Source organism: Dermochelys coriacea, chromosome 15 (genome assembly GCF_009764565.3).
Source record: "Dermochelys coriacea isolate rDerCor1 chromosome 15, rDerCor1.pri.v4, whole genome shotgun sequence".
Classification (NCBI taxonomy): Eukaryota; Metazoa; Chordata; order Testudines; family Dermochelyidae; genus Dermochelys; species Dermochelys coriacea.
Window position 1 is genome coordinate 21,932,150 of NC_050082.1, and position 27,940 is coordinate 21,960,089.

General features: G+C 39.8%; 1 protein-coding gene across 3 annotated transcripts in view; it reads left to right on the plus strand.

Annotated features, from left to right (window-relative positions):
* Window positions 1-678: 678 nt before the first annotated feature.
* SLC15A4 (solute carrier family 15 member 4) overlaps window positions 679-27,940 on the plus strand; it is a 49,698-nt gene continuing 22,436 nt past the window's right edge. The window contains exons 1-5 of one of the 3 annotated variants that reach the window (XM_043497935.1): window positions 679-1,372; window positions 13,272-13,567; window positions 15,063-15,231; window positions 16,938-17,015; window positions 25,374-25,542. In XM_043497935.1, the coding sequence (XP_043353870.1) occupies window positions 773-1,372; window positions 13,272-13,567; window positions 15,063-15,231; window positions 16,938-17,015; window positions 25,374-25,542 (1,312 nt within the window). In that variant the 5' untranslated portion in view covers window positions 679-772. The remainder of the gene's footprint in view (window positions 1,373-13,271; window positions 13,568-15,062; window positions 15,232-16,937; window positions 17,016-25,373; window positions 25,543-27,940) is intronic. The other 2 variants (XM_043497936.1, XM_038373789.2) reach the window with 2 other exon arrangements.

A 27,940-nucleotide genomic window follows, 5' to 3' on the forward strand; every position in this document is an offset into this window, starting at 1 on the left:
TCAGATGCCTCCGGTGAAGTGAGCTGTAGCTCACGAAAGCTTATGCTCAAATAAATTTGTTAGTCTCTAAGGTGCCACAAGTCCTCCTTTTCTAATCACAAGACAGGTTTCAGAGTAGCAGCCGTGTTAGTCTGTATTCGCAAAAAGAAAAGGAGTACTTGTGGCACCTTAGAGACTAACAAATTTATTAGAGCATAAGCTTTCGTGACCTACAGCTCACTTCATCCGATTATCGGAAAGCTTATGCTCTAATAAATTTGTTAGTCTCTAAGGTGCCACAAGTCCTCCTTTTCTAATCACAAGACAGTGGTTCATGGTCCTCTAAAGGCAATGCAGGCCCCAGAGCATCAGGACCATCTCAGGTGGGTGGAAAGTAACTATTGTGCAGCCCCATCATTGCAGCCCCTGCAGTCTGCATTTACCCCACAGACAGCCACCCGGGGCTCCCATGCTCCCTGCAATAACTCCCCTCAGTCAGCCAGGCGCTCAGCCACGCCCCGCTCAGCCACGTCACTCCGCCCCCTGGGCGGGACCGGGCGAGGGGCAGCCCCCGCTCAACACCGGCGCGCGGAACCCGGAAGCGCCACGGCGGAGTGACAGCCGAAGCAGCCAATCAGCGCGCACAGCATGGGCCGAGCGGGCGGGGCGGGAGCCCTGGGCTAGAGACCCGAGGAGGGGGGCGGGGAGGAGAAGTTTCTTCGCCGGGGGAGCGTTGACCGCGGGCGCGGCGGCGGCGGCGGCGGCGGCGTTGGCGCCTGTCACCGGCCGCCCCATGGAGGGGAGCCGCGAAGCCGAGCCCGGCGAGCGGAGCCCCCTGCTGGGGGGCGGCAGCGGCAGGTGGCGAGGCCGGGGTCCGCCCGGCGGCCCTAGCTCCTTCCAGGGCCGGCGCCTGGCCTGCGCCGCCGTGCTGCTGGCCGAGCTGCTGGAGCGGGTGGCCTTCTACGGCATCACCTCCAACCTGGTGCTTTTCCTCAACGGGCCCCCCTACGGCTGGGAGGGCGCCCAGGCCAGCCAGGCCCTGCTGATCTTCATGGGCATCACCTACCTGGTCTCGCCCTTCGGCGGCTGGCTGGCCGACGCCCTGCTGGGCAAGTTCGGCACCATCCTGCTCAGCCTGGCGCTCTACCTGCTGGGCATGCTGGCCTTCCCGGCCCTGGCGGCCCCGGGCACCCGCCAGGCCCTCTGCGGGGAGATCCCGCTGGCCAGCGTGGAGAACTGCTCCGCCCCGGCGGCTGCCAACGCCACCCTCGCCCCCTGCTCCCAGGCGGGAGCCACCCGCTACTGCTCCGTCGCCGTCTTCGCCGGCTTGGCCCTGGTGGGCTTGAGCGTGGGCTCCGTCAAAGCCAACATCACGCCCTTTGGGGCCGACCAGGTGAGGTGCCGCCCGGCCGCCGCCTCGCCCGGGTATGGGGTACAGGGGAGGGGACTGGTCCTTTGGGCCTGGGTTCAGCCAGGTGTGGGGGAATGGGCAACCCGCCTACAGAGTCAGACGCTTCAAGGTTAGGAGAGGGACCGTGTGATCATCTAGTCTGTCCCTCTGCCGAACACGAGCCAAAGAAGTTCACTTTTTAACTCACAGCGACTGTGTTAATCCGCTGTAGGGTCTTTATGGCCCTTGTGGCTGTGGTGGCTAACTTTGCCAATGCGGCTGTTTTCTTGACCCTCCAGATCAGGTTTTCCATATCTCCAAGCAGCATTACTCTTGTATAAATGTGGTAAGGGACCCAGGGTTGTGGGGTTCATCCAGACCAGTATTATCCCCTTCAAGGTCCAGAAGTATCTGGCATAGTGGAATTGCATTCGTTTTATGGGTGTTTCAGATGGATTGTGTGGGTCCCCTCAGGGCTGGCTCTCTATAATCCCCCTGATAGTTGCTTCTTTAACATTGTGCCCAGCTGGAGCCTGGCAGGTGAAAGAGCTGCTGTAAATACAGTAAATTTATTAACAGCAGTGTCTTTCATGCAGATATATGTTGTGTCAACACAGTAATTCTCTTCAAATTGGGTAAGGGATCATTCATTGGATCATCACTGCAGAGCAAAATGACTACATGAAATATTTGGCGGACAGTACAGCATAATCTAACTTTGCATAGCATGTTGCACACTGTTTGTATAGCCCTCTTAGGCTGGAGGTAATATTAATACAAAGGACTACTATTGCACACTCCAATTAGAGATGTAAAATTATTTTACAGAGAGTAGCAATATTATTCCCACTTCATGGTTTGTGAATGTCAGGTGTAAAGAGAATGTGACTTGACTAAGAAAATAGTTTTAGTTAGTGGCTTAGCAGAGAGTAGAACTGATTTCTTAACTCCTTGTCCTGTGTTCCTTCACTGGACAATTGAGTTCTGGTCCTTACAGTGTGTATGATAAACCCATTGTTTCATGTTCTCTGTGTGTGTGTATATAAATCTCTCCTCTGTTTTTTCCACCAAATGCACCCGATGAAGTGAGCTGTAGCTCACGAAAGCTTATACTCTAATAAATTTGTTAGTCTCTAAGGTGCCACAAGTACTCCTTTTCTTATAACTCCCTTGTGAGCCATCAAGTTAAGTAGCTTCAATATGACTTTATCTTGTAAGGCATTTTTCCATTTGTCTAGCCCCAAACACTTTATGAAGGTAAATATGGTAGACACAGAGTGGTTTAAAAAAAAAAAAAGCTATCATCACTAAAAGTGTAGCTGCCTTTTTAAAAAAAAAAAAAAGTCTTTTCCCACTGGTGTTCAATCAAAGACATCTATGTCTTGCAGGTATTTCACAGTGATTTATTAGTACTGTAGACTGAAGCAAGGGAAATTTTCTCTTCTGCTGCTTAATCATGAGTAACTTTCCAGTAAAGGTGTGGATTTTTCCCAATCTCTGTTTTTCTAGGTTATCATTTGTTACATATATTACAACATGCTATTTAACTTGTTCTGTAGCTCTTGTAACTTGAGCTCTTTAGGTGATTCTCCCTACCTAGGAATTTCCCAAAAAGCAGGGTAGATGGATATCTACTGTTTGGAATAAAATCTGTCTTTGATGTGATACTAGAATCAAGTTTGGAGGCAACTGTGCAATGTAAAGGTTTTGTTGTCAAGGTCTGCAGACAAGTTTAATTTTTTAAGGAGAGAAAATAGTAACTTGATGAAATATTTAGACATGTATTTTATGCTTTAATTCTCATAAGTTGATTTCCAAATGTTGTTTGCAAACACATTTTATTATGGGCCTTAAAAATTAGTGTAAGTATTTCAGTATTCGCTTGGTAGCTAGAGGATCCAAATTAGTTTTTAGGGGATGGAAAGGGTGGCAGACCTTCAAAATAGAATAGGACTCGTACAAAATGATACTAAACAATTTAAAAATCATTTAAAGACACAAAAATGTATTCTCCAAAGTTAGGAGAAAGAAGCATAATTATCAGTGTTTTTCTGTTAAATACACATTTAGAGGTATTTATAGATATTTTACAAGTGGCTGTTTAATACAGAACAATTTTTGCCAATCAGTTCAGCACCCACAATTGCCGTAAATGTAACTACCGAATTTTGCTGCTTCATGGATTCTAAGGTCAGATGAGACTATTGTGATTGTCTAGTCTGACTTCCTTTATAATACAGGCCATAAATTTCCCTAAAACAATTAATAGAGCATATCTTTTAGAAAAACATCCAATCTTAATTTTAAAATTGTGTGTGATGGAGAATCCACCATGACCCTTGGTAAATTGTTCCAATGGTTAATAGCTCTCACTGTTAACAATTTATACCTTATTCCCAGTCTTATTTCCAACTTCCACCCATTGGAATGTGTTAACCTTTCTCTGCTAGACTGAAGAGCTCATTATTAAATATTTTTTCCATGTGTAAATACTTAATAGTACTTTGCAAGACTTGTTTTTGTAAATGATTTGACATGATGCAATATATTATCCTAAGATTGAGACTGGTGGTTCTCAGAATAGTGTTTATAAACATGTGATTTCACATGACACTTTCCAGTTCCCCTTTTGAGTGTGCATACGTTGCAGTTACTTCCTGTTTTACTGGGTAGGGATTGATGATTTAGCCCCTTTCTACATTTGGGAAACTTTTATTCTAAAGCTTTTTCACTGTTGCTAAAGCTTGTTCAGCTTCATCAGTATAAGCAACACTGGCAGTGATGTACGGTAGATGGATTGTCATTTGTCACCTTTGTTTTAATCACCAGACAATCAGATTTTCTTGGAAAAGATCTGCTTAAACTGGTGATCAGAAGGGCTGGTTCCTCTGTTCTGAGAAAATCTGACAGGCATGTAGTGGTTAAATCTGATGGCAGATAGTGGTCTAGCAAAGTCTTGCAGTATGGTAACACTGATGCAGCTAAAGCAGTGTTAGCAATAGTAGGCAACTTTTAAACATGTTTTTCTAGTGTTAACATGTGTTTAACTGAAAAATTTAAGGCATGGAGTTCAAATCTGTGATGCCCTAAAATTGACACAGGTTTCAGAGTAGCAGCCGTGTTAGTCTGTATTCGCAAAAAGAAAAGGAGTACTTGTGGCACCTTAGAGACTAACAAATTTATTAGAGCATAAGCTTTCGTGAGCTACAGCTCACTTCATCGGATGCATTTGGTGGACCATTTGTCCACCAAATGCATCCGATGAAGTGAGCTGTAGCTCACGAAAGCTTATGCTCTAATAAATTTGTTAGTCTCTAAGGTGCCACAAGTACTCCTTTTCTTTTTTCTAAAATTGACAGTGGGTTTAAAAAAAAAAAAAACACCCAAACAAACTGCATAGGCAAGTTAAATACAGATGTGATCATGAAACGGGAGAAGGCCTTAACAGCAAACTGTCCAAATTTCACTGTAAAGGTTTGAAATTATGGAGCTGAACTGATATTGGATAAATTTGTTTTCTGAGATCTCATCAGTTTATTCTCACAGTAGTGTGTCTATAGTAACTAATGGAAAGATGTGTAAGAACAGCTTCATGAATCTTGTAGGGGTGAATTTGACTACTGAACTGTCCTCCATCACTCATTCCTTCTGTAGGCTGGGGACAAAGAGGGAAATTTTGAGTGTTTAGTCCTTGGTGTCCTGTGTGGCCACTCACCTGTCTTGTTGTGCTGAGGTATTTTTTGCCACCTGCAGCACCTACCTATCAATGCTAGGAAATACTTTGTGCCATATAGCCTATGTACAGCCCTTTACTCAGCTAGTAAGTGAACACTGTGATAGTGTTAATATTTTGGAAACAAACACATTTTTCTGCTTGTTTTTGTAAATGACTACAGGAGGAAGTGGAGCTGGCTATCATGACTTGGGAATGAGTAAGCAGAAGGACAATGTCAGGGACCCAGGAGTCATTAGCAGCTGATGCTGGGATTAGATTTCATTATATTCTTGTGCTAGTTGGTACCAAATAAGAATTCTGTTTGTGCAGAATTCAGTTCCTGTGTAACCCATCTGATCTGCAGTTTTGCATATTTGTGAAAATAAAGTGTCACTGTGTCTGATTAAGAGGCATGCAGTTTCATAATCTATTAAGATAAATGTCGTTTTGGGAGAGAGCTCACTGGTTTATTTCAGTCTACCTGTAGAAGGCACAAGATGAGGAATTTTGCCTGGGATTACTTCAAGACTGTCCTAACCACAGAGAACTGGGACATTACTTTATTTAACAAAGCAAAACAACTAGATGCTGGAGAAAGCATAAAGTCTGCATGAGAAGTGCTGATTCTATTCTTCCAACCGTTTTCATATGGATCTGCAGGCATGCTACTTCGGTCTCCTATCTCACTGGATCTCAAGATGCCAAGGTCTGGCCTGGTCAATACTTTGATGATGGATCTCTAAAGAAAACACTGGTGCAGCAAGATGTGATTCAGCAAGTGGCCATCTGCCCTCTAATTTATTGCTGAGCCAATATCCAAGCATAGTTTTAAGGGCAGCTGTTCTGCTATAGTTAATGTCTAACAGATGAGACTTAAAACAGCAGTCCTCATCTAATGTGGATATTAAAGAACTGATGATTCTTCTCTTTCAGTCTGTCTACTCCGCCTACCTAAAATTTTGTCATAGTTGCAATGAGCTAAGGCATTAGCTTCCTACCCTGAACTGTTTTATCGTATTGCAGTGCACTTTTAAACAGCTAGGATGTTCATCCCCAGCAGTGGCTTCATTTAATTGATTTAAGTGATTCCTATGTGTAGATTGATGGAAATCTAGTTGAAGTACTTCGGGATTCTTCACGATGAAAGATGTAAATGTACATCTCTGACAATAATCAAATCTAAGTAGAATATTTTGTTTGAAAACATGATCTGGGAGGCCTTTCCTGTTAGCGTTTCAATGAGAGCTTCTCGCTTATACTGACCCCTCATTTAATACTTGACTCTGTGTGATGCTTTACAGCTCTGTATAAATTATGCCTCACTATATTATGAAAGAGGTACTATCCCATTTTACAACTGGGGAGCTGGGTTAAGTGATTTGCCCAAGAACCCACAACTCTGGGAGAACTGGGGCTGAAAATCAGGCAGTGGGAGGACCTTCAGTGCACGCCCTTCCAGTTCAGCAAAATAGGTGAAAACCTGTCCAGCAGCAGCTCATCCTGTGGAAAACAGGGGCTGTTCATGAACTCACTTGCAGAAAAGGCAATAGTGTGTACAGAGTGTTCTAAGTGTTTGCATTAGCTATTTGCTTCTGTTCAGCAGAGTCAGTGTTACCTTGGAAGCCAATATATTTGAAGTTATTGCTCTGTAATAGGAAGCCAAGGGGTTGAGCCATTGAGTTTCTCTGGTATGAGCTGTATTAGTAAGGATGTTTTAGCCAAAATCTGTAGAAACTAGGAGGATGACCTTGTCTTATCTCCAAGAGGCCAGCTGAGCATTGGATAACCAGCTGTTCAAGTCTCAGCCACATTTAGAGCAAAGCATCAAGCAGTGGCTGTTTTGGGTATTTATTCTGGAAGAAGGGACTCTCTAACAGCAGAAGTGGTGAAAAGTCTTTGTGCAGAAGAGCTGTTCAGTAGCCTCTGGAGGGGTGGGAGTCTTATGCTAAAATATCTAGATATTAGCAAGAAGTTTAGAGTTTGCGAAATTGTCAGAGTTGACACATGTAAATCTGCCCAGTGATTTACATGTGGATAACTTTTTTAGAAATAAACTTAGGTAAGGACCTCTGAGTATTTAAAAAAAAAAAAAAAAAATTTCCTGCACATGATGCTTTCCCTTTTGTAAAAAGTGTGGATGATTTTAACTTTATTCTCTTGGAAATAAACAGTTTCCCTATGGCTTTTTTGAGGTGTAGTTGTCCATGATAGATTAATTTTGTTTTACTGAAGTATTCAAGCAGACTAAGTAGTTGTCACATTCCACCTTGTGGCGTTTGAATTCCTTGGACTTGGAACAGATGAAAGAAGGTGGTACGTTGAAGTAGCAACACTTTATTGAGAGTGCTCACAACTAAAACATCTTGTATTTATATACTGAAACTGTTATTGCTGATCAGTTACTTTTATTGGACAGTTTTATTGATACATGGTTATTTTGCTGTAATAGAATCGTAGAAGTCTAGGGCTGGAAGGGACCTCAGAAGGTCATCTAATCCACTCCCCTGCACTCAAGGCAAGACTATGTAATAACTAGACCAGTGGTTTTCAGACTGGGGTATGTGTACCCCTATCGGTTTGTGAGCTCTCATCGGGGGTATGTGAGAAAAATCCTGTAATGGCGGACAACACATTTTATTTAGTACAGAGATTTTCAAGTGGTGGGGTGCGTCTTTCCGTGGGGGCGTGGAGGAACGTTCAGGGAGGCAAGCAGCAACACCAGGGAGTTTGGGACAGTCCCGCCAGGGGGCTCGCCACTTCCACCCCCACACACACACTCACTGCAGTGGGCCACCCTTGGTGGGGACATAACCAAAATTTTTGAACTGAGCCTCCCCTTTGAGTTACAGTTTTTGGTTGTGCCCTCCCCCCAACCCAGACAGGCAGGGTGGCCTGCTGAGGTGAGTAGTGGGGTCGAGAGGGTGTTCCCACCCTGAGCCCTGCTGCGCAGGGCTGGCCTGAGAGACCTGGTGGTGGCTGCTCCCCTGCCTCCAAATGTTCCTCCATGCTCCGCTATGAGGGTGTGCCCCACAGTTTGAAAACCTCTAGAAACTGTTGCTAAATGGAAGGCAAAGGTGGGGGAGGTGAGGGGGTAGTGACCCTATGCTAGGCCATTCCAGACAGGTGTTTGTCTAGCCTATTCTTAAAAACCTCCCATGATGAGATTCCACAGCCTCCCTATGCAATTGTTTATGAAGTTTTCCTAATGGCCAACATAAACTGCCCTTGCTGCAGTTTAGGCCCATTTCTTATCGTCCTGTCCTCAGAGGTTAAGGAGAACAATTTTTCCTTCTCTTTGTAACGACCAGTTATGTACTTGAAAGCTGTTATAGTGTTCCCCGCTCAGTCTTCTCTTTTCCAGACTAAAGAACCCCCTGTTTTTTGTTTTTGTTTGTTTTTCAATCTTTCCATAGCTCATGTTTTCTAGCTATTTAATCTTTGTTGTTGTTCTCTGGACTTTCTCAAATTTGTCCACATTTTTCCTGAAATGTGATGTCCAGAATGGGACGCAATACTCCAACTGAGGCCTTATCAGCGCAGAGTGGAAGAATTACTTCTTGAGTCTTGCTTAAGACAGTTCTGTTAATACACTCCAGAATGATGCTTTCATTTTTTGCAATCATGTTACAGTATTGACAAATATTTAGCTTGTGATCCTCTATGACCCCCCCAGATCCCTTTCCGCAGTACTCCTTCCTAGGCAGTCATTTCCCATTTTGTATGTGTGCAACTGATTGTTCCTTCCTAAGTGGAGTACTTTGCATTTGTCCTTATTGAATTTCATCCTGTTTATTTCAAACCATTTCTCCAGTTTGTCCAGATCATTTTGAATTTTATTCCTATCATCCAAAGCACTTGCAACCCCTCCTAGCTTAGTATCTTTTGCAAACTTTATAAGTGTACTCTCTCTGCCATTATCTAAATTGTTTATCAAGGTACTAAACCGAATCAGACCCAGGACAATCCCCATGGGGCCCCGCTCAATATGCCCTTCCAGCTTGACTGAGAGCCACTGATAACTACTCTCTGGGAATGGTTTTCCAACCATTTATGCACTCATCTTCATCTCTTGGCTATATTTCCCTCATTTCTTTGAGAAGGTCCTGTGAGACACTATCAAAAGCCTTACTAAAGTCCAGATATACCATTTGTTTCCCACCCATCCACAAAGCTAATTATAGGTATGAAACCTTTTTAATAATACCAGTTTCTTCTTTCTGTGTCACTGTAAAATGTTCTTGGAAGCATAGGGAAATGGCCATGCCTGTGCCTCTTACATGCTACCCTGTCCTGCTGCAGCAGTCACTAGGTCTTAAGAATTTAATCAAGCTGTTGGTGCTGCTATGCCTGAACACAGATGAAATTGAGCAGAGTGAGCTAAGGAATTTTTCTGCTTGGGTGAATGAAAATAATGGGAATGTGTGTGGGGGAGCGGAGGGGGGCGGAAAGAGGATTCCTACAGTATTGTGCCAAATATTACTCCTTAATAAAAATCCATGTGCAATTCTCATGTACTTGATCTTTAGGTAAAATTTAGTGTCTAGAATGATCGCAGCAGAAGGGGTAGATTTGCCTGAAATAAATAAAAATATTTGTCTATTAATTCATAAGTGTTTTTAGAAACTGTAAAGCCTAGACTAGTATTTTTCCTGCTGTCAGTCAGCTCAAGTCATAGTCAGCAGGGTGAATTACAGGGTAGGGAACTCTACATATACGTTATATCTAATCTCTTAAGGAACCAGTGCTATATTTGAAAGGAAATGTACTGATTGCATTTTAACTGTGCTGAATTTTCTGCAGCTGACAAGAAATTATATTCTGCCCCTTTGCTATAACTAATTTATCCAACAGGCAGTCTTAATATGATTTTAGCAGGTAAACCTGCTTTTTCTAAGGAAGTGGTTAGTAGATCCACTTCATCATGGCTATGATTTTTATTGATGAGTCTGGCTTTTTCAGCACACACTTCTTTTCCGTTCTCAAACTCTGCTTTTGTTTCCCCCTTTTCTCTTTTGACAAGGCTACTGAGTTAGCTCTTTGCATGGAGTGGCAGTGCAGAGTGAGAGCTGAGATTGGAAGAGGGAAGTCATCTGCCAGAAACTTACCTTCTCTTATGCAAGTTGTAAGGTTGTGTTTAATAAAAATGGTGCATCATTCACTAGCACTTCACTGGCATGTATGCCACTTTGATTTAAAAAGAAGGTTGATGTGAAGCAATATTGAAGGTGAAACTGATGTTGATAAAGTGACAGGAACAGGTAGTAACTGTCTTGAAGCCTGAAAAAGAAAAATGGCTGCCTTGAGGCTCTGTCTCTGTTAGCCTGTAGTATATGTATTTAAATGCTTAACAATGATAGTAGTTATGTATAGCAGAAACAGGTGCTTAATACTTTGTTTATACTATTTGCATATTGTCTGTTCATTACCATAAGAAATACAGATTCCTAGCGGGGAGTAATATGCATGTGTTTAATGGGAACAGGACCCAGGAACCTCAACAGCAATCAAAGTTCAGTCTTATTCTTTCTTTGATCTCTTACAGACCAAAGTACCTTTCCCCTTCCAAGGTATTCCTGCCCTCTCTGACCTAGTGTATCTATTACTTTCCACATTGATCTGTGGGCCCATGGCCTACATTTCACTGTAGCATCCATCATTTCCCTCTCTTTTTGTCAAGCCCTTGTCTGAACAACAAAGATGGATTATGGGTCTCCCTTTTCATCGTAGACTTGGCATTTGGTCAATGAGTGGAAATCATGGTCTCATCTATAAAGCTTCAGAGTAGCAGCCGTGTTAGTCTGTATTCGCAAAAAGAAAAGGAGTACAAGTACTCCTTTTCTATAAAGCTTGTTTGCCTGTATAACCTCTCTCCAGTTTATATATTTAAAGCTTGATGACAGTGCATCCTCTCCATGGCCTACTGTCGTGAAGATCAGGGCAAGCCCACTTCCATCCCCTTTCTTGTATGGAGACACCTTCTCTTTGAGAGAATTATCGTATGTAAATTTGAAGAAAAAGTAGGAACTGCAAGGGGCCTCCAGTCTTCCATGGTCCACACAGCAGTTTTGTCAGACTAACTGTTGCACCTCCTCCTACAGCAGTCTAGTCAAATAATGTAATCAAGGTTTTGAAAGGTACTTTTCACTCCTTTGGATACAGAAGCTATAGAGCAGTACCAGCAACAGAACTTCTTTCCTGCAGAAAAAGCTGGGTTTTCCCAGACATAGCTGGGTTTTCATGACATATCATGGCATGTATGTCCAGTTTTTTGAGTGCCAGGCAAATAACATCAGTACCTGATGCTGATTCATTCGTGGTTCTGGGTTGATTTTCAGCTATACGGTGCTGACTTAAGTGTTGCAGCCACAAGAGTTATGGGATGCTGTGGATTCTGTTGAAAGTAGCTGATACATTAAGTAAAGGGAAGATACAGATTTTTTTTTTTTTTTTCCAAATTTTAACTTGTGGTAAACTGCATCCTGTCCTGAGTTATACAGAACTCCTATGACTTAGCTAGAAGCAGTTATTGTTTATAGTATTTACTATAGAATAAGGAGTACTGGGGGGAATTGCAAAGGTAAAAAATAGCATAAGCTTGACTGTAGAGGTGTTCAGTTAAAGCTTCTGGCAGAAGAATAATTTATTCAGTTTTTATGTCCTATAAGGGGAAATGTATATTGTACTCAGTTTGGTGGGGCCTGTTGGTGATAAAGATAAACCTCTTGAAACCTAAACTCATTTTATAAAAATGCAGTGTTAGAGTACAGTTGCAAGAGAAATAATATTTAAATTTAAAGTTTGTGCCTTATTCTTCAAATAGTAAGCTGCTTACTCTTAAGACTTTTTCCCTATAACTATAGACCACTTTTTTTGGGAAAGCTGTTGAAATCTCTGCAGCTGACCTTTGCAATATTTGAGGGAAGAGAACTTAATTCAGATAATCAAATGTAATAACTAAAGTAGGTATATTAGAGCATGATAAAATTCTTAGGTAGCTTATAACTGCCTTATTAGAATGTAAAACATAAACATTATTTTGAATCCTACATGGACTTCATAGTTGTCAGACAGAATGTTTCATTTTAGGAATTCATGTTTAGAGATGTACCGCTACAGACTGGGGACTGACTGGCTAAGCAGCAGTTCTGCAGAAAAGGACCTGGGGATTACAGTAAACGAGAAGCTGCATACGAGTCCGCAGTGTGCCCTTGTTGCCAAGAAGGCCAGTGGCATAATGGGCTGTATTAGTAGGAGCATTGCCAGCAGATCGAAGGAAGTGATTATTCCCTCTATTCAGCACTGGCCTCGGCCACCCCTGGAATACTGCATCCAGTTTTGGTCCCCCCACTACAGAAGGGATGTGGACAAATTGGAGAGAGTCCAGTGGAGGACAATGAAAATGATCGGGGGGCTGGGGTACATGACTTACGAGGAGAGGTTGAGGGAACTGGGATTATTTAGTCCGCAGAAGAGTGAGGGGAGACTTGATAGCAGCTTTCAATTACCTGAAGGGGGGTTCCAAAGAGGACGGAGGTAGACTGTTCTCAGTGGTGGTAGGTGACAGAACAAGAAGCAATGGTCTCAAGTTGCAGTGGGGGAGATCTAGGTTGGATATTAGGAAACACTATTTCACTAGGAGGGTGGTGAAGCACTGGAATGGGATACCTAGGGAGGTGGAGGAATCTCCTTCCTTAGAGGTTTTTAAGGCCCAGCTTGACAAACCCTTGGCTGGGATGATTTAGTTGGTGTTGGTCCCGCTTTGAGCAGCGGATTGGACTAGATGACCTCTTGAGGTCTCTTCCAACCCTAATATTCTATGATTCTATGTACCGTAACCAAGAGATACTAATGTTGTGGAAGTAATGACTGTAACTAAGAGCAAAGTAGGTCCACTCTGGTACAGTTCTTCTTTCCATGTGTTGAATATGTACTAACTTCATTGGAAGGTCATATTTATGCTCAAATAAATTTGTTAGTCTCTAAGGTGCCACAAGTACTCCTTTTCTTTTTACAGTACAGTCTGACTTCATTAACTACCATACTAACCATAGAACACTTTAGTCATTTTAGTTTGACTATAAATTAAACCTAACTTTTGAGTGTGTATCGGAGTTGACTGAATTCTAATAAACAGGCTTCAGCCCTTTCAGAAAGCTAATGACTTGTTTGTTTTTTAATCTCTTCCAGGTCAAAGACCGAGGTCCAGAAGCCACAAGAAGATTTTTTAATTGGTTTTATTGGAGCATTAATTTGGGAGCTATTGTCTCCCTGGGAGGCATTGCATACATTCAGCAGAATGTCAGCTTTGTTATTGGATATATCATCCCAACAGTTTGCATTGGGATTTCGTTCATTGTATTTTTGTGTGGTCAGAGTTTCTTCATCACAAAGCCACCTGATGGCAGTGCCTTCACAGACATGTTTAAGATTCTGGCGTACTCTTGTTGCTCACGAAAGAGATCCAGGGAACACCGAGCTAATAGGTTTGTAAAGAACTCTTCAGTACAGGCTTAACTCACTTCAAATTTCAACTAAGATCTCAAGCCACTTTGCTTAATGATTGTATGACTGGCTGGCTGCTGCTTCATGTCCTAGTCTGTTCTGTACCATTTTAGACTTTGACTTCATTTAGATCTTTGAGTGCTTGCGTGTATATGTCCTAATAAAGAATATATCCTTGTTTTCCATCTATTCCCTGTGTGCAGCAAAATCAGACTTGCTCTTCTTCCAGTACTCCAAAATTTTGCCTGTGGTTCCTCTCCTTTCAAGCCTGGTTTATACCTCTAGCTTAGGCTATGTCCTCTCTAGCAATGCTGCAGCGGCCCCACTTTAGCGCTTCAGTGTAGACACTCACTACAGTGACAGGAGGGGTTCTCCACTCACTGTAGTTAATCCACCTTCCCAAGAGATGGTAACTGGGTTGACGAAAGAATTCTTACATCAACCTAACACTGTCTAAACCAGGGGTTAGGTTGGCTTAACTGTCACTCGGGATTTTTCAGACCCCTGAGGGATATACCTGGGTTGACTTAACTGTTTAGTGTAAACCTAGCTATGTCATGAAAAATTTTGTGCCCAAACACCATAGTTAGGTCGGCCTAGTCCTTGATGGCAATGTGGCTAGGTCAATACAAGGATACAAGCTCACGCTTCTCTGAGGGGCGTTTACCTACATTAGTGGAAAACCCCCTTCTGTTGATATAGGAAGCATCTACTTTTACAGTGAAAAGTTGCAGTGCTGTAGCTATGCCACTGTAGCATAGACATGCTCCCAGTGAATCTGGCCACACCTCAGACTCTGGACTAGCATTTGCTAAATACATTTTTTCACAGAGAACTAATTAAGCATTTGTCTTTTGTGCTTTGCTCTCTCCATGGGCTCATCTTGATTTTAAAAGGGTTTTTATTTGTCTTCGTATCCTAACAGACTTGATGAGGCAACAGAACTGTATAACTGCTATTTCTAACTATCTCTTTGAGCTACTGTCTTCCACACACTATGAGGTCCTCGTGAAGGGGTGGCTTCACCTAGCCACTGTAGGTTGGCAAAGGGTTTCAGGTGCCTCATACAGCACGGAATTTCATGTGTTCACTTCATCAAGTGCATAAATAAGTTAGAATAACTTATTTTCTGATGGTGTAAATAAACCAGTTATCACTTTCAAATGTTGCATTTTTTAATGCTTAGTCATGCCCAGTGGATGAAGAAAGATTAGAATATTTCTAAAAAAGAAAAGGAATACTTGTGGATACAGACTAACATGGCTGCTACTCTGATATCAGAATATGACTAGTAAACTTTTATAATGAATGCTTTGCTTAATTTGTCCCTTTCTGATCCGCTTTGACTAACATGTTTTTTCTTCTGTATCTAGAAGTAGTTCCCACTTCTGAAATGCACAAGGTCCTTTTTGATGAAAAAGCAATACAAAGTTGTCCATGAGTTTTTTGAATTAACTTCAACTTTATTTTCGAAAGTGAAATCCAGGAAGTACTTCAGAAGCCTCGTAAGCAAAGCCTGTTTGAGATGGCAAAGATGTCTCATGGAGGGCCATTCAGAGAAGATAAAGTGGAAGATGTGAAAGCCCTTGTCAAGATTATCCCTGTCTTTTTGGCTCTTATACCTTACTGGACAGTGTATTTTCAGGTGAGTGACTCTGACCAATCATAAAGACCATAAGTTTACATTCTCAACACTGCAATTGGAAGCTCTGTAGGTGCTATCATTAAATCACAGCTCTGAGTCTAAATTGTAAAAATTCATTCCTCTCTGAAAATTGCATCAACTTTGAAGGAACATTTAAAAAAAAATGGGGAAAATGTTCCATAAGCTTTTGTTAAATAGAATAGTTTAGCAATGTCAATGGCTAAAATTCTGAAAGGCTAGAAATCTAACAGTTTTTGCCTAGTCATATTTTATTATGGATTAGCTGACTTTTTTTTATGTAATACGCACTCGTTAGTTTTGGGGTTCACCCCAAACTAGTTCTCAGAGATGTATATTTGTGTGCACAATGTAACTAAAATTATGTAACAAGCCAGTGCTTAGTAATGACAAAAATGTTTGCTGGCTCATTGACCTTTTTAAACAAAATGGTCATGGGGCGAGGTATGCCCTTGTATATAAATATAAATTGCTACATAGTGTCTTTTATGAAGTAAAATTCCCTCTGAAGTTGAGGGATGAATAAATGGTCTAAAAGGATATTAAGAATATTTTCAAAACATGTATTTTAACCTGATAATTGGAGTCTTAAAGCTAAAATTTGTAAATATCTAATGTACTTTTCAACATTAAACTGTTTCCTTTTCCAATTCACTTATCTTGTCAGTGAAAACAGTTTAGTCAGTTTTACTTTATTTTAGTGCCTTTCACTGTATTTCTCTATGTTGGCAGAGCTTAGGTTGCAAACACTTTAGAAGGCTGTTTAGCTCTTTAAAAATTTCCACGTAAAAGTAATTTTAAAAAAATTCCTGTGACTGGTTCTGTTGCTATTAGGTCTTGTACAAGAAGATTTGGCTTTAGGACTGAATTTGATAAGTTTATGGAGGGAATGGTAAAATGAGACTGGCTACATGCCACTCGCTGTAGGCAGTCTGCAACTGCTAGTAGCAAATATCCCCAACAGCCGGTGATGGGATACTAGATGGGGAAGGCTCTGGGCTACTACAGAGAATTCTTTCCCAGGTGTGTGTCTGGTGGGTCTGATCTAAGCTAATGGTCCAATGTAACAAGTGATGATATGGACACTAATTGCTTTTGTTGGGGTTAAATAGAGTCTGTAGGGAAACTTTACCATAGTGTCAATTTTCCATACAAAGCTGAAATTTGTATTTGCTCGGAGTCTAACTGGCCTCCATATTTGGGGTCAGAAAGGAATTTTCCCCTGGCTCAAATTGGCAGAAAGCCTGGCTTTTTTTTTTTCTTTTTTTTTTTTGCCTTCTGCTAATGCATCGAGTGCAGGTCACATGCAGGTTTAAACTAGTGTAAATGGTGGATTCTCTGTAACTTTAAATCATGATTTGAGGACTTGGGACTTCAGTAACTCAGCCAGAGGTTATGGGTCTGTTACAGGAGTGGGTAAGTAAGATTCTGTGGCCTGCAATGTGCAGGGGGTTAGACTAGATGACCATGATGGTCCCTTCTGGCCTTTGAGTCTAAAAGTTTGTGCTTTTTACTAAGCTCTAATTTTGGGCCTGGAGAGATGTGGCAAGGTCTCACTAGAAAACCTTGTTTTGAACAGCTGTCTAGTACATTCATATGCAATCCTTGTGAGTCACTGACATTTTAAGTAGTTTCACTTCAGAGTATGACTTTATCAAGTAACGTCAATTAATTTTTCTTAATGTTAGATGCAGACTACATACGTTTTGCAGAGTCTACATTTGAAAATCCCTGAAATTTCAAATGTCACCACCCATATTCATACGGTAAGTTGGCCAAAATGTGGAGGATTGTTTTGTTTTGTTCAGTTGAAACTCCCTGAGCTAAGCTAAAGGTCCAATGTAACGAGTGATGATATGGACACTAATTTCTTTTGTTGGGGTTAAATGGTGTCTGTAGTAGCTTCATTGTAGTGTCACTTTTTTCCAGTAAAAGCTGAAATTTGTATTTCCTAATGTTAAGCAGTAGAATTGTAATTTACGTAACTATACTTGGTTTTTATTAACTAATACCTATATTTAACTTAATCTTATACATGTTGTTTTGTTCATTAAGGCATATTTCAAAACTAAACCATTAGGGCTGTCAAGCGATTAAAAAGATTAACATCCAAATATTTAATACATTTCAATTGGTTTTCTATTACTTCCATGTTGGTGCACATAACAAAATTCATTCCACACATGCACATAAAAAATTAGAGGGAACACTCCACACAAGTATTCCCACTTACTCAGTAGGACAACTCATGCTAAAAGTGAAGCACAGGTCATCTACACTGCAATGAAAAACCCACAGCTGGCCCATGCTAGCTGACTTGGGCTCATGGGCTTGAGCTCTGGGGCTGCCTAATTGCAATATAGACATTTGGAGTTGGGCCCAAGCCCAAACTTCTACATCACAATTAAACAGACACTTAGCCTGAGTTAGCGGGGTTGGGCCAACTGCAGGTTTTTAATTGCAGTATAACATACCCTTACTTATATTTGCATCTTCTCTTGATTAATCAGTAATTGCAGGTAATGTGGATAATCTAGCATATTGAAGGATGTTATGGAACCAACTTCAAAGAAGAGCTTGAAAAGTCTAACATGAAGTGGTTATTGAAACAATCATTTCCATTTTACACAAAAAGTTTATCCATATAAATTAATTACCAGGCTTACTAAATACACCTTTGAAATTAAACCGCTGGCATAAATTTAGTAATGTGAATAAGTCAAAATTGCTTTCATTGTTTTTATTCACAAATGCAAATATAAAAAATGTGTATACTGTAAAATACTACATAAAATTAAAGTAACATTAAATTTGAAAGCCATCTGTGTATTTTGATTCTCTTCTAAGTCTTAGAAAATTATTTCATAGATGAAAGTAAAATTGATTAGATGCACCAAACAGACTTTTCATCAATCTATAGCTTCTGTTTGCCTGATTCGATACAGTTAAACTGAAAGTGTTCTGAGAATTCTGCATGCTTAAAGGAGTGCAATCAACTTAAATCTATATTTTAAATAAATTTCCTCAGCTATGTTACTAATAACATGTTAGATGATAAGTGAAGGTATTTTTAAAATTCTGTTCTCATTTTCTGCTGCTTATTTTTAAATTTCCCTTAACTTGGATGCTGGAAGTCATTATGTCAATTTCACTTCCAGTTTTTAAGTGCTGTTGTGTGTGAGTTTGTTAGTGGAGGAGAATGTTAATTTAAAAATTCTGATAGAAATTTTTAAAAAAGGAAATACTTTCATTGGTCCAAGGTTTGTTAAATTTAGACTTAGCATAGTCAAACTTTGGGCCACATTTGAGATGTCCATTTAAATAGAGCACAGTTTATTTTTACTTGACTGCAGGTCCCTGGTAGTTGCAAATAAGTTTTACTTGATTCTTACTATGAAGCCCTTCTTGCCCTCTGTTAATATTACTTGCATTTCTATCTCTTTTTTTTTTTTCTTTTCATGAGACAGTCTCAGAGCTTTTTCAAATATTAATTAAGCCTCACAACTGTCATGTTTGAGCTAACTGATTGCTAGGCTGAACAAAATGAATAGTTTTCCTCTAACTTGACTAAGACTTAATGAAACAGGCCTGTGCCTTTATCTAATATGGGGAAATTAATGAAGTGTGGACTGAACACTGCAGTAAATGTTCTTTTTAAACAAAGCACAGTGTGATACTTCTCTGCTTAGGCCCCTAAAGAATATTACGTGTATAAATATGCATTAAAAAATTACAGAAGGTTGTGTGTACACACCCCTAACCTAGTGACTGTAGAGATGCACTGTAACTTTAAATATACTGTAAGTGTGCGTGTTTCTGCTTTGGGAATAAATGTTAGTCAGAAACTTATTCTAGCCTTTGGCTTCTTTATTTTTTGGTAAGCGGACTGTTAGGTTCAGAAACTGAATTGGTTCAAATAAGCAATGAAGGGCTATTATTAGCTTCAGTTGAAAATGGTTTAAAATGCCACTCATACCATAGACCATTTCTTCTAATTTTAAATTGGCTTTAAAAAATAACTTCAGTTGTATTTAGTGTTTGTTTAATAATGTGGAATTTGAAGAATGGATAGTGGAACATCAACCTAGTGTGTCTTGATATTTTAAATGGTTCTTCTACCAGCCAGTCTATAAGTGAATGTCGGCTCCCTTTTCTGCAGTTCTTCCTTTGTAGCCCTTCTGCTGCTTCAATCTGAAATCTTAAAAATAATTCTGCAAGTATATGTTAAAACCATCTCAGAGTAGGTTTGTGGTTTTTTATTATTTTTTTTTTCTATTTGGGTCATATGAAAGGCATCATACAACAATACGTTTCTAAAAATGTGTACATGTGTAGTCTTTTTTTTTTTTTTTTTTTTTTTTTTAAAGCTATAAGACTTGCTCTTAGCCATCAGGATATGATGATTTGCGGTAGCTAAGTAAAAGAGCAGTTGAGTCATGGCTCATCAGATCTACATTTTTCTTAGATGCACACAACATTCAATGTAAGCATTTCATATTTGTCTAAAGTGAACAGGATAAAGATTGTATTTTCTTGATATGGAAATAGTGGAATACGTAAAAATATGAACATACTCTCAATTTCCAAACTCTTGATATGTAGAAATGGGAAGGCATGAGTCTCCAAAAAAAACTTGTGATTGAATTATGTGAAACATAGCAGTGCTGGCGATACTTGTTTGTTCTGTTGTCCATTATCAAATTCAGTAATGCCAAAAAACTTCCTACATATTTTACTGTATTATCTAAATCAATCTTTAAGTTTTGTGATACTGGTTAATGTTGTGGTGAGATAGTAAAAGTCAGTTACACGAAATACATTTGGCGGGGGGGGGGGGGGGAATCAGCTGTGTGAAAGTTTTCCTGAATGGGGTCGATTGAATTAAATCAGTAATTTTAAGCCACTGATTTAAATAAGCTTGAAACCTTGAATTAAATAGATTTCAATCAGGTTTTGCATTTGTACTCTTTATTTTCCAGAGAGAGAGGTTGTTACTCGTTATTTGATAACATTAATATACATTGATTTGCAACTAAATATAGCATGCTAAATTTAGTTCTTTTTACTAACTAGGAGGATATATGATATCTACACACATTTATATAAGGAATTATTTAGTTTAACTTAATTCTTACATTTATTATGTTGCAAAATGCATCGTTCACCATTTTCTATTAAATAGACTAACTTTTTTACTTGTGATTTGTGTCCAGCTCTACTTGGATGGTCATTCAGATTCAATTAAAATGTACAAAAACATTTTAAATGCTTTTTTGTTAAATAAAACTGCCTTAAGTGATGGATACATAGGAAAAAAATTATCAAAAATGTATCAAAACATTTTGCATTTAAAGCTAACTGATTTAATAAAGGAAATATCTGTAGCTAGTGAATTAAACTGATTGTTTTTGGTCACCATAAGCTTCAGAGTTTTAGAACTAGTAGATCACACCACTTCCCATCTAGTTTTTATTCAGAGATTGGAAGAAAAAATTTTTTCCCTTCTTGTCCAATTCTTAATTAGGTTTTTAACTTAAAATGAATAATTGAATAAATATTCCCTCTGCGCCTGCCAAAGAGGCTACTGCTGCCAAAAAACTAATTTAGCACTGCAACAAATTCTGGTGTCAGGTGCTTAACTAGTGACTTCCACCTGTTCAGTGCCTTGACTTTCTTTAAAACTTGGCAGTAGACATGTATTGCTTAATATTTTTGGTATTTAAATTAAATGATTTTAATCGGGTGATGATTTCAAATTTAATATCAAATGTATTTTAAAAATTAACTCTATTTAAAAAATCAAGTTTTTTAAATTTTTTTAATCATTTGTTTTAGACCACGCTTGCCGACTCTAGTGGCAAGCAAAAAGATGATTAGTTCAGCAGAATTTTTAAGAATTGTTTTTTTAGTCCAGAGTATGTGATGGTCCCGTTAACTATAATTTTGCAAATTTGATCTGTTTGGAAATATTTAATAGTTTAAAGAGTTCATGGATTCAAAAGACTTGAATCATTGTCTTGAAATAGTTGGAAGACGGAGTGTAATATGGAATAAAAAAAATTCTCAAACATTAGTTGAATTAATTTTTAAGGTAACTACTTGTCCCCCCCAAGCTCTTAAGCATAATTCTATCCTTCCATGAAAACATGTACAGCACAGTTCAATACAGCGGCTCAGTCTCTGAGGCTTTCCAGATTCATAGCAGAGTTAAGCAAGGCTGTGTACTTGCCCCAACTCTGTTTCCGATCTTCTTCTACTCCTTGCTATTGAAACAAACTTTTGGTTCCTCAACTGCGGGAATCTACTTGCACGTAAGATCTGATGGAAAGCAGTTTACTTTTGCAAGACTTGGATCTAAAACCAAGATTCGGGAGGCCCTTATCCAACACCACCTCTTTGCTGATGATGCAGCAGTGACAACCCACACAGAAGCGTGTCTTCAAAACTTTCAGGACTTTTTTTCCAAAGTCTGCGAAGACTTCGGGCTTACCATAAGCCTAAAAATGATGAACATAATGTGCAAAAGAGTTGAGGAGGCATCCTTCCTCAAGGTAAACAACTATGAACCTGAAGTGGTGAATGAGTTCACATATCTGGGGTCGACTGTCGCAGTCAATCTCTCATTTGAAACGGAACTGAACATTTCCATTGGAAAAGCTGCCACAACAATGTCTAGACTGAACAAGAGGGTATGGCAAAACAAACTGACAGAACACACTGGTGTGTATCAAGCATGCGTTATCAGCATACTTTTGTGTGAGAGTGAGACATGGACCTTATACTCTCATCCAGAAAAGAGGCTCAACAGCTTTCATATGCATTGCCTTTGTTGAATCTTTGGAATCTCCTGGAGGGACAAAGTCACGAACACTGAGGTGCTCAAGTGGGGCAGCATACCCAGCATGAAAACCCTCCTCGAATGAGACACCTCTGCTGGCTTGGGCATGTGTGCTTAATGAATGATTCCAAAGGACATCCTCTACAGCGAACTGGCACCTGGAAAAAGACCCAGAGGGTGCCCAAAATTGCATTTCAAGGATGTGTGCAAGCAAGACCTCAAAGAAATGGGCATGGATGTGGACAAACGGGAAGATCACACAAGACTGCAGCCTTTGGAAACAGGAGCTTAACAAAGGTCTCCAGAGTTATGAGAGGAAGCAGTCCAGCTTAGCAGAAGTGAAAAGAACTTGCAGAAGGCAGAGCCCAGAGGGTTGAAACCATTACCTTTAAATGGGACAGATGTGGCAGAGATTGTCTCTCTCAAGTGGGTCTCATAGGCCACGGTTGCAGCTGCCATAAAATCAACTAGGTTTCAAACACTCAAAAGTTCAGTTAGTTAATGATGTTATTTATCTTCTGCACACAGCCTCTCCCCAAACCCAACTGGAGGACTTAATGATGCATCTTCTCTCCAGGGGTCCAAATCATATGTATGGCTCCTAGACTTATATGAACTGGTCCCAGTTGCTGGCACAGTCATGAGGCTTTATATACAAAGATTCTTCTAGAGTCCTCCTTTAACAAAAATTGGATGGAGCGTTAGATGCTTGGACATGCTCTAAATTTTCATTTGAACTTTACTAGTTGGAATAGTATTTATAGTAGAAATAGTGCAGTCAGATAGGTTGAATATGTCTAATGCTATTTTTGGAGTTGCATAAGAACATTTCCTTAGTGCTGAATGGAATATCTCTGTTTGCCCATTAGAATCAGTTCTATAAGATTTTAAAGCTTGGTAGAATGGGAATCTCCAATTTGCAAGATTCAGTAATTCACAATGAAAGGATAAAAGTATCACACAATAGACTTTGTTCATTTGACAGGTATAATTTCATTTTAATTGTATTTTGCATTGTATTAGTAAAATACTCTTTCTACTATGCTGTGACAACTATGAAAAGTCATAATTTTAATGGAAGATCTACAGCACCTGGCTACTAAATATTTCTCATGGCGAGAATAGAAACAATTGAGTAATAGGAAACCTATAGTCAGACTCAGGAATGCATCTTTGGAATCAAAATAAACAAGCAGGGAATACTTAATTGCATTAAATCACTTTCTACCATATGACATTAAGATTGCCTTTGATTGCTGTTATAGACACATCTTGGTGTATTTGTTTACCAGACATTAGCTGTACAATCAATCAATAAATAGACAGGTGTTCTGTGATTGATGGATCTTAATGGCTTGAAAGCTCCTGCAGGATAATGATTTTTCTATTAAGCATGTTCCAAGACACATACAGAAAACAAAAATGTTAAGATGCTAATGTTCCTCCCTCAAAAGGAGGCAGCATTGATCATGACATTCTATCCGTTATTCATTTGTTGTTCTATCCAGTGATGGTTCAGATGATGAGTCTGGCTCTGTCAGCCCTCTGAAACTCATTGAGGCTCTGTTTAGAAGTGATAGCACAATCTAATCACTCCCATTGAAATTCATTGGTGTTGAATGCTCAGGTGTCTTGCAGCATGGGGCCTGTAGGCAGCAGCTGGCTAGAGACAGAGAGACTTAGTCTTCCCAAATCTGTCTACCAGCCAGAACCCCTTGCCAGCTATCATGACAGTGGGGCAGTTGGATCAAATCTCAGTGGTGTTACACATGGGCTTCTGCTCCTCGTCCAAACTCCATGTGATGGAGCCTGTGTCCATTAGAGAGTTGAGTGGAGGCCGAAGCCAGGAGCAGAAGGACCCTATGTGCCAGGTTGCAGTGCCATACAAATTTGGCACAGCTGCTCTTCCGTCATGCCAACAGGGAAGGGGCTCACTGTTAAGCCATCCAGCTATGGTTAATGCCCACTCCCCTGTATGAGTGATGGAGGTGGTTGAGCCTCTGTGTTTTAACCTGGTGCATGGGCTCTTCCTCACAGTCCAAGGGCTCCACTCTGTTTCCCATCGACACAAGCTTCAGCTGCATCCCATGCCACCTGGCTATGCTTACTTCCTCCCCATTGGCAGAGGTATGCCTTGCCCACTGCTCTCATCTCCCAAACAGTCCGCCAATAGGAAGGCAGACAGTAACTGGAGGTGGGCGGCATGAGCCAGTGTCTGAACCTGTGTTATAGGAGAAGTGGACGCGAGCACAGTGGTCTGAGGCAGCAGCAGCTTTACTATAAAACTGCCTCTCTCTGTAACCTGGCTCAATCTTTAAATATCTTCCCACCCCCCCTTCCCCTGGGTCTGCAGCCCTCTGCAACCTTCCTCACTTTAAGCATTGCTTCTGGTGCTCAGATTTGGCTGGGCCTGGGTGCTAAGTGGGTGGGCCATTGCCCACCAATTGGAACAGCCCTGCCACTCTCCCTCAAGAAAAATTTTACCAGCCTTCTGTGATTGGGCTCTTCAATGTTTGAGATGTTTGCATTACAGTGCCTGCCAACTATATTACTATGCATCCTGATGGTCTTAAAGGTATGAAAAGGTTTGATTAGTGGAACTTCGTTTTCAGTTTTATATGCAAACGACCAGCAGTCTAGTTAGCTGAGGTACTCCATTTGGTAACATTCCTACTATGCCCAAATGTGCAACTATGCTGTGCCATCATTTTCAAAGCAGAACTCCAGTGACTTATGGATCAGGTGACTTTTGGAGAGTGTCTCTTCATATTCACACTCTTTGTCCACCTTTCTTTCTTCCTCTGAATTCTGCTCTCAGAACTGCTGGGTTCAGCAGAAGGAACTAAGGCAGCTGGGCTCTTACAATCTTGGTTCTGAACATTGGATGTTGCAAGAGGCTGCCTGTGCAACCCCAGTGGGCGCTGCTTTCTGGGAAAACTCCCAAAGCTCAGCACAGATGGATGTGAATTCCAGGAGTGGGAGCAGGCAGTGGCATCCTGCTTACTTTGGAGAGAAACCATTTTTACTGTTTTAAGCCAGAAGAATTGTAAAATACTGTAGCTAAGTAAAAACCCGAAGACTGAGCTAAGCTAAGAAAAATACATTAAATGTAATGTTGAGAAATGACTGAATGATTTTTATTTTAATGAGTCTGTAACTTGTAACAAATACTTTGGTTTCTCCCAGGTTTTCATTATTTCATGAAAAATATGCTATCTTTAAAGAAAAGAACAAATCAGGTGGTAAGTAGAACATGGCTGAATTAATCTATCTACTCTGTTCTTAGTTTCCTGCAGCCTGGTTGACTATGTTTGATGCAGTGCTTATTCTGATCCTAATACCCTTAAAGGATAAAGTGGTAGATCCCATTCTGAAGAGGAATGGCTTGCTCCCATCATCTTTGAAGAGGATTGCAGTTGGAATGTTCTTTGTGATGTGCTCTGCATTTGCCGCAGGTAAGAAGGCAACTTGGAAACATATTTGATTAACTTCTGCAGAGTCCTGTTGAGTATGTAAAATGTTTCTGGAGTCTTCAAACGAGAACTGCTCAGGAGTCTCTTGGATGGGCTGCATGAATGTGTGTGCCTAATGAGAGGTTTTACTCTCTCTATTGCTAAGCTTTCACGTTTTTATTAATCATGTAAAACTACTAGACCATTTTTCTGCTTGAAACAAGGGTATAAATTAACACTTTTAAAGAAGCTTAACTTGCGGCAATTTGTTAACTAACAATCTCCAGGATGAAGGATTTTCCTTCTCTGTAAGCTACTATCAAGGTCAAGCATACTGAAAAGTAGCAAAAGAGCTACTTTTATTATCATCAACCATATTATGTCACTGATGAGTTCAGCCTGTTTTGGCTCATAGCTGGTGATCAGATGGCAAAGAATTCCACTTCATAAAATAAATGCAAAATTCTAATTCCGTATTCTAAATATTAAGGAAGTTCCAAAGCAATATCACCTGATTTTAATCATCACTTCACTTAAAAGTTAAGCACAGGAAAAACAAAGATCTGTAAAAATCAGTGTGTGCCTTTAATACAGTCTGATTTTCAACTATTAAATAAACTTGAAACTCTGTTTAAAGCTGTTTTGTCTTTAGCTGAAGTAATAAAATTGGCTTATTGCTGAGCAAGACTTTCCTCCCACTTTGGCTTTTTTTCCCCTTGCCTTAATGTTCCCTAATGTTTGGAATTATTGTAGTGTAAAATAGCTTAGCTGTAGCACAAAAGGAAAAAGATGGCATTGCTGTTCAAACCATAAATCATCTGCTTATGGGGATGATTTAATGTGGTTAAGCACTGCTGATGTGGAACTGAACATCTCTGAGCAATGCTTCATAGAACCTATACCCTTCACCCAGTATCACTGTAATGAACATATTGATAAAGCATTATAGCATTAAATAAATTAATCTCTACACTTGTAATCTCCTATATTTTAGAGAGAGGGACACTTTATAGAGCTATTAAGGTTTCTCCCAATGAGAGAGGTAATTACCTTATTAGACCAAGGTCATTTTTGTATGTGGGCAAGTAAAGTTCTTACTGTAAAAGTCATTTGAACTTAAAATAGGAATATTTCTCTTATTCTGTGGCACTTGAGAACATTTGGGTAGAGCTCCCCTCTGCCAGTTGGAGACGACAGTGCCAGAAATGTTGAATGCTAGCCCTATAAATAGAACTTGCTGGCTCAGAATTCTTACTTGACTTGACTTGTAAAATCACAATTCATGTCCACACTAGTATTGAAACAGAAGCACTCTGAAATAAACTAATTGAGCTGCTGTCTGGTTTTATACAATAGGACTCCAAGAAGTTTCAGATGACTTAATTTTCAGGATTAATATCTGATTTAGACATGTCTGCCTAAAATAATTCTTCTCCCCAGCAGAAGTGCAGTTGTTTTGGTTCATTGGGCTGGGTAAAACTAGTGTGAAGCCTGGTGGAGAAATTCAATCTTGACCTCTGGTTGGATTAAGCTAACATTCTAGAATGTGAGAACCCAAGTCAGATGACTTCTGCGGCTGAAATTAACACAAATTTGCTAGCATTGATCTAAATAATTCATGAAGTGTTTCATCTTATAGGGCAGGCTAATCAATGGTATTTATAAAAGCTATTTTAATTTGACTCTTAAACTGCAGCATAACTACCAGACCACCATTTCGTTAGACAGAAGTCTTGATGACAATATGGAACAATATGAAGATGCCAATATTTTTAATCTTCAGTCTTGGAAATCATTTAACTTGTGTGTGCCTTATTTTCATTTTTAATATATTTGCCTAACTGGCAGTAGTTCTGGACATGAGTTAGGCTGCCTATTAGGTTGTTTACTTTATTTTAAATACCTTATAAATTGAGTGAATACAACTGATTAGATTAAAGGAACATCTGCTGTGCTTACTTCATGCATTTTATTGTAAATTCTTAGCAGCAGTATTTAAAGTTATTCAACTGGAAAATTGACTTTGTTTATAGACTCTAAACAATTACAGCATGAATTTAATCTGAAAGTTTTAATAGTTAAAAGAATCTTAAACTTTTCTTGAAACTTGTCACATTCAAATACAGTGTAACAAAGAATCAATAGATTCTAGCTTCTAAAATCTTCAGATTTGAAGAGAAATTTATGGTAAGTTAGTTTGAACTTGAAGGTTCATAAGTAGTAGCCATGTCTTAGTGGCAGAATATCTGATGAAGTTGCCTATAGCTAGAAGAGTATAGTATTCATAAAGGATCAGCATATATTTTTGAAGTGAAGTCATTTCACACTATTATATATGACATGATTAAATTTCAGCAAAACTAACTGGTTTTGCGGCTTAGTTTATTTCTAAACATTCTAA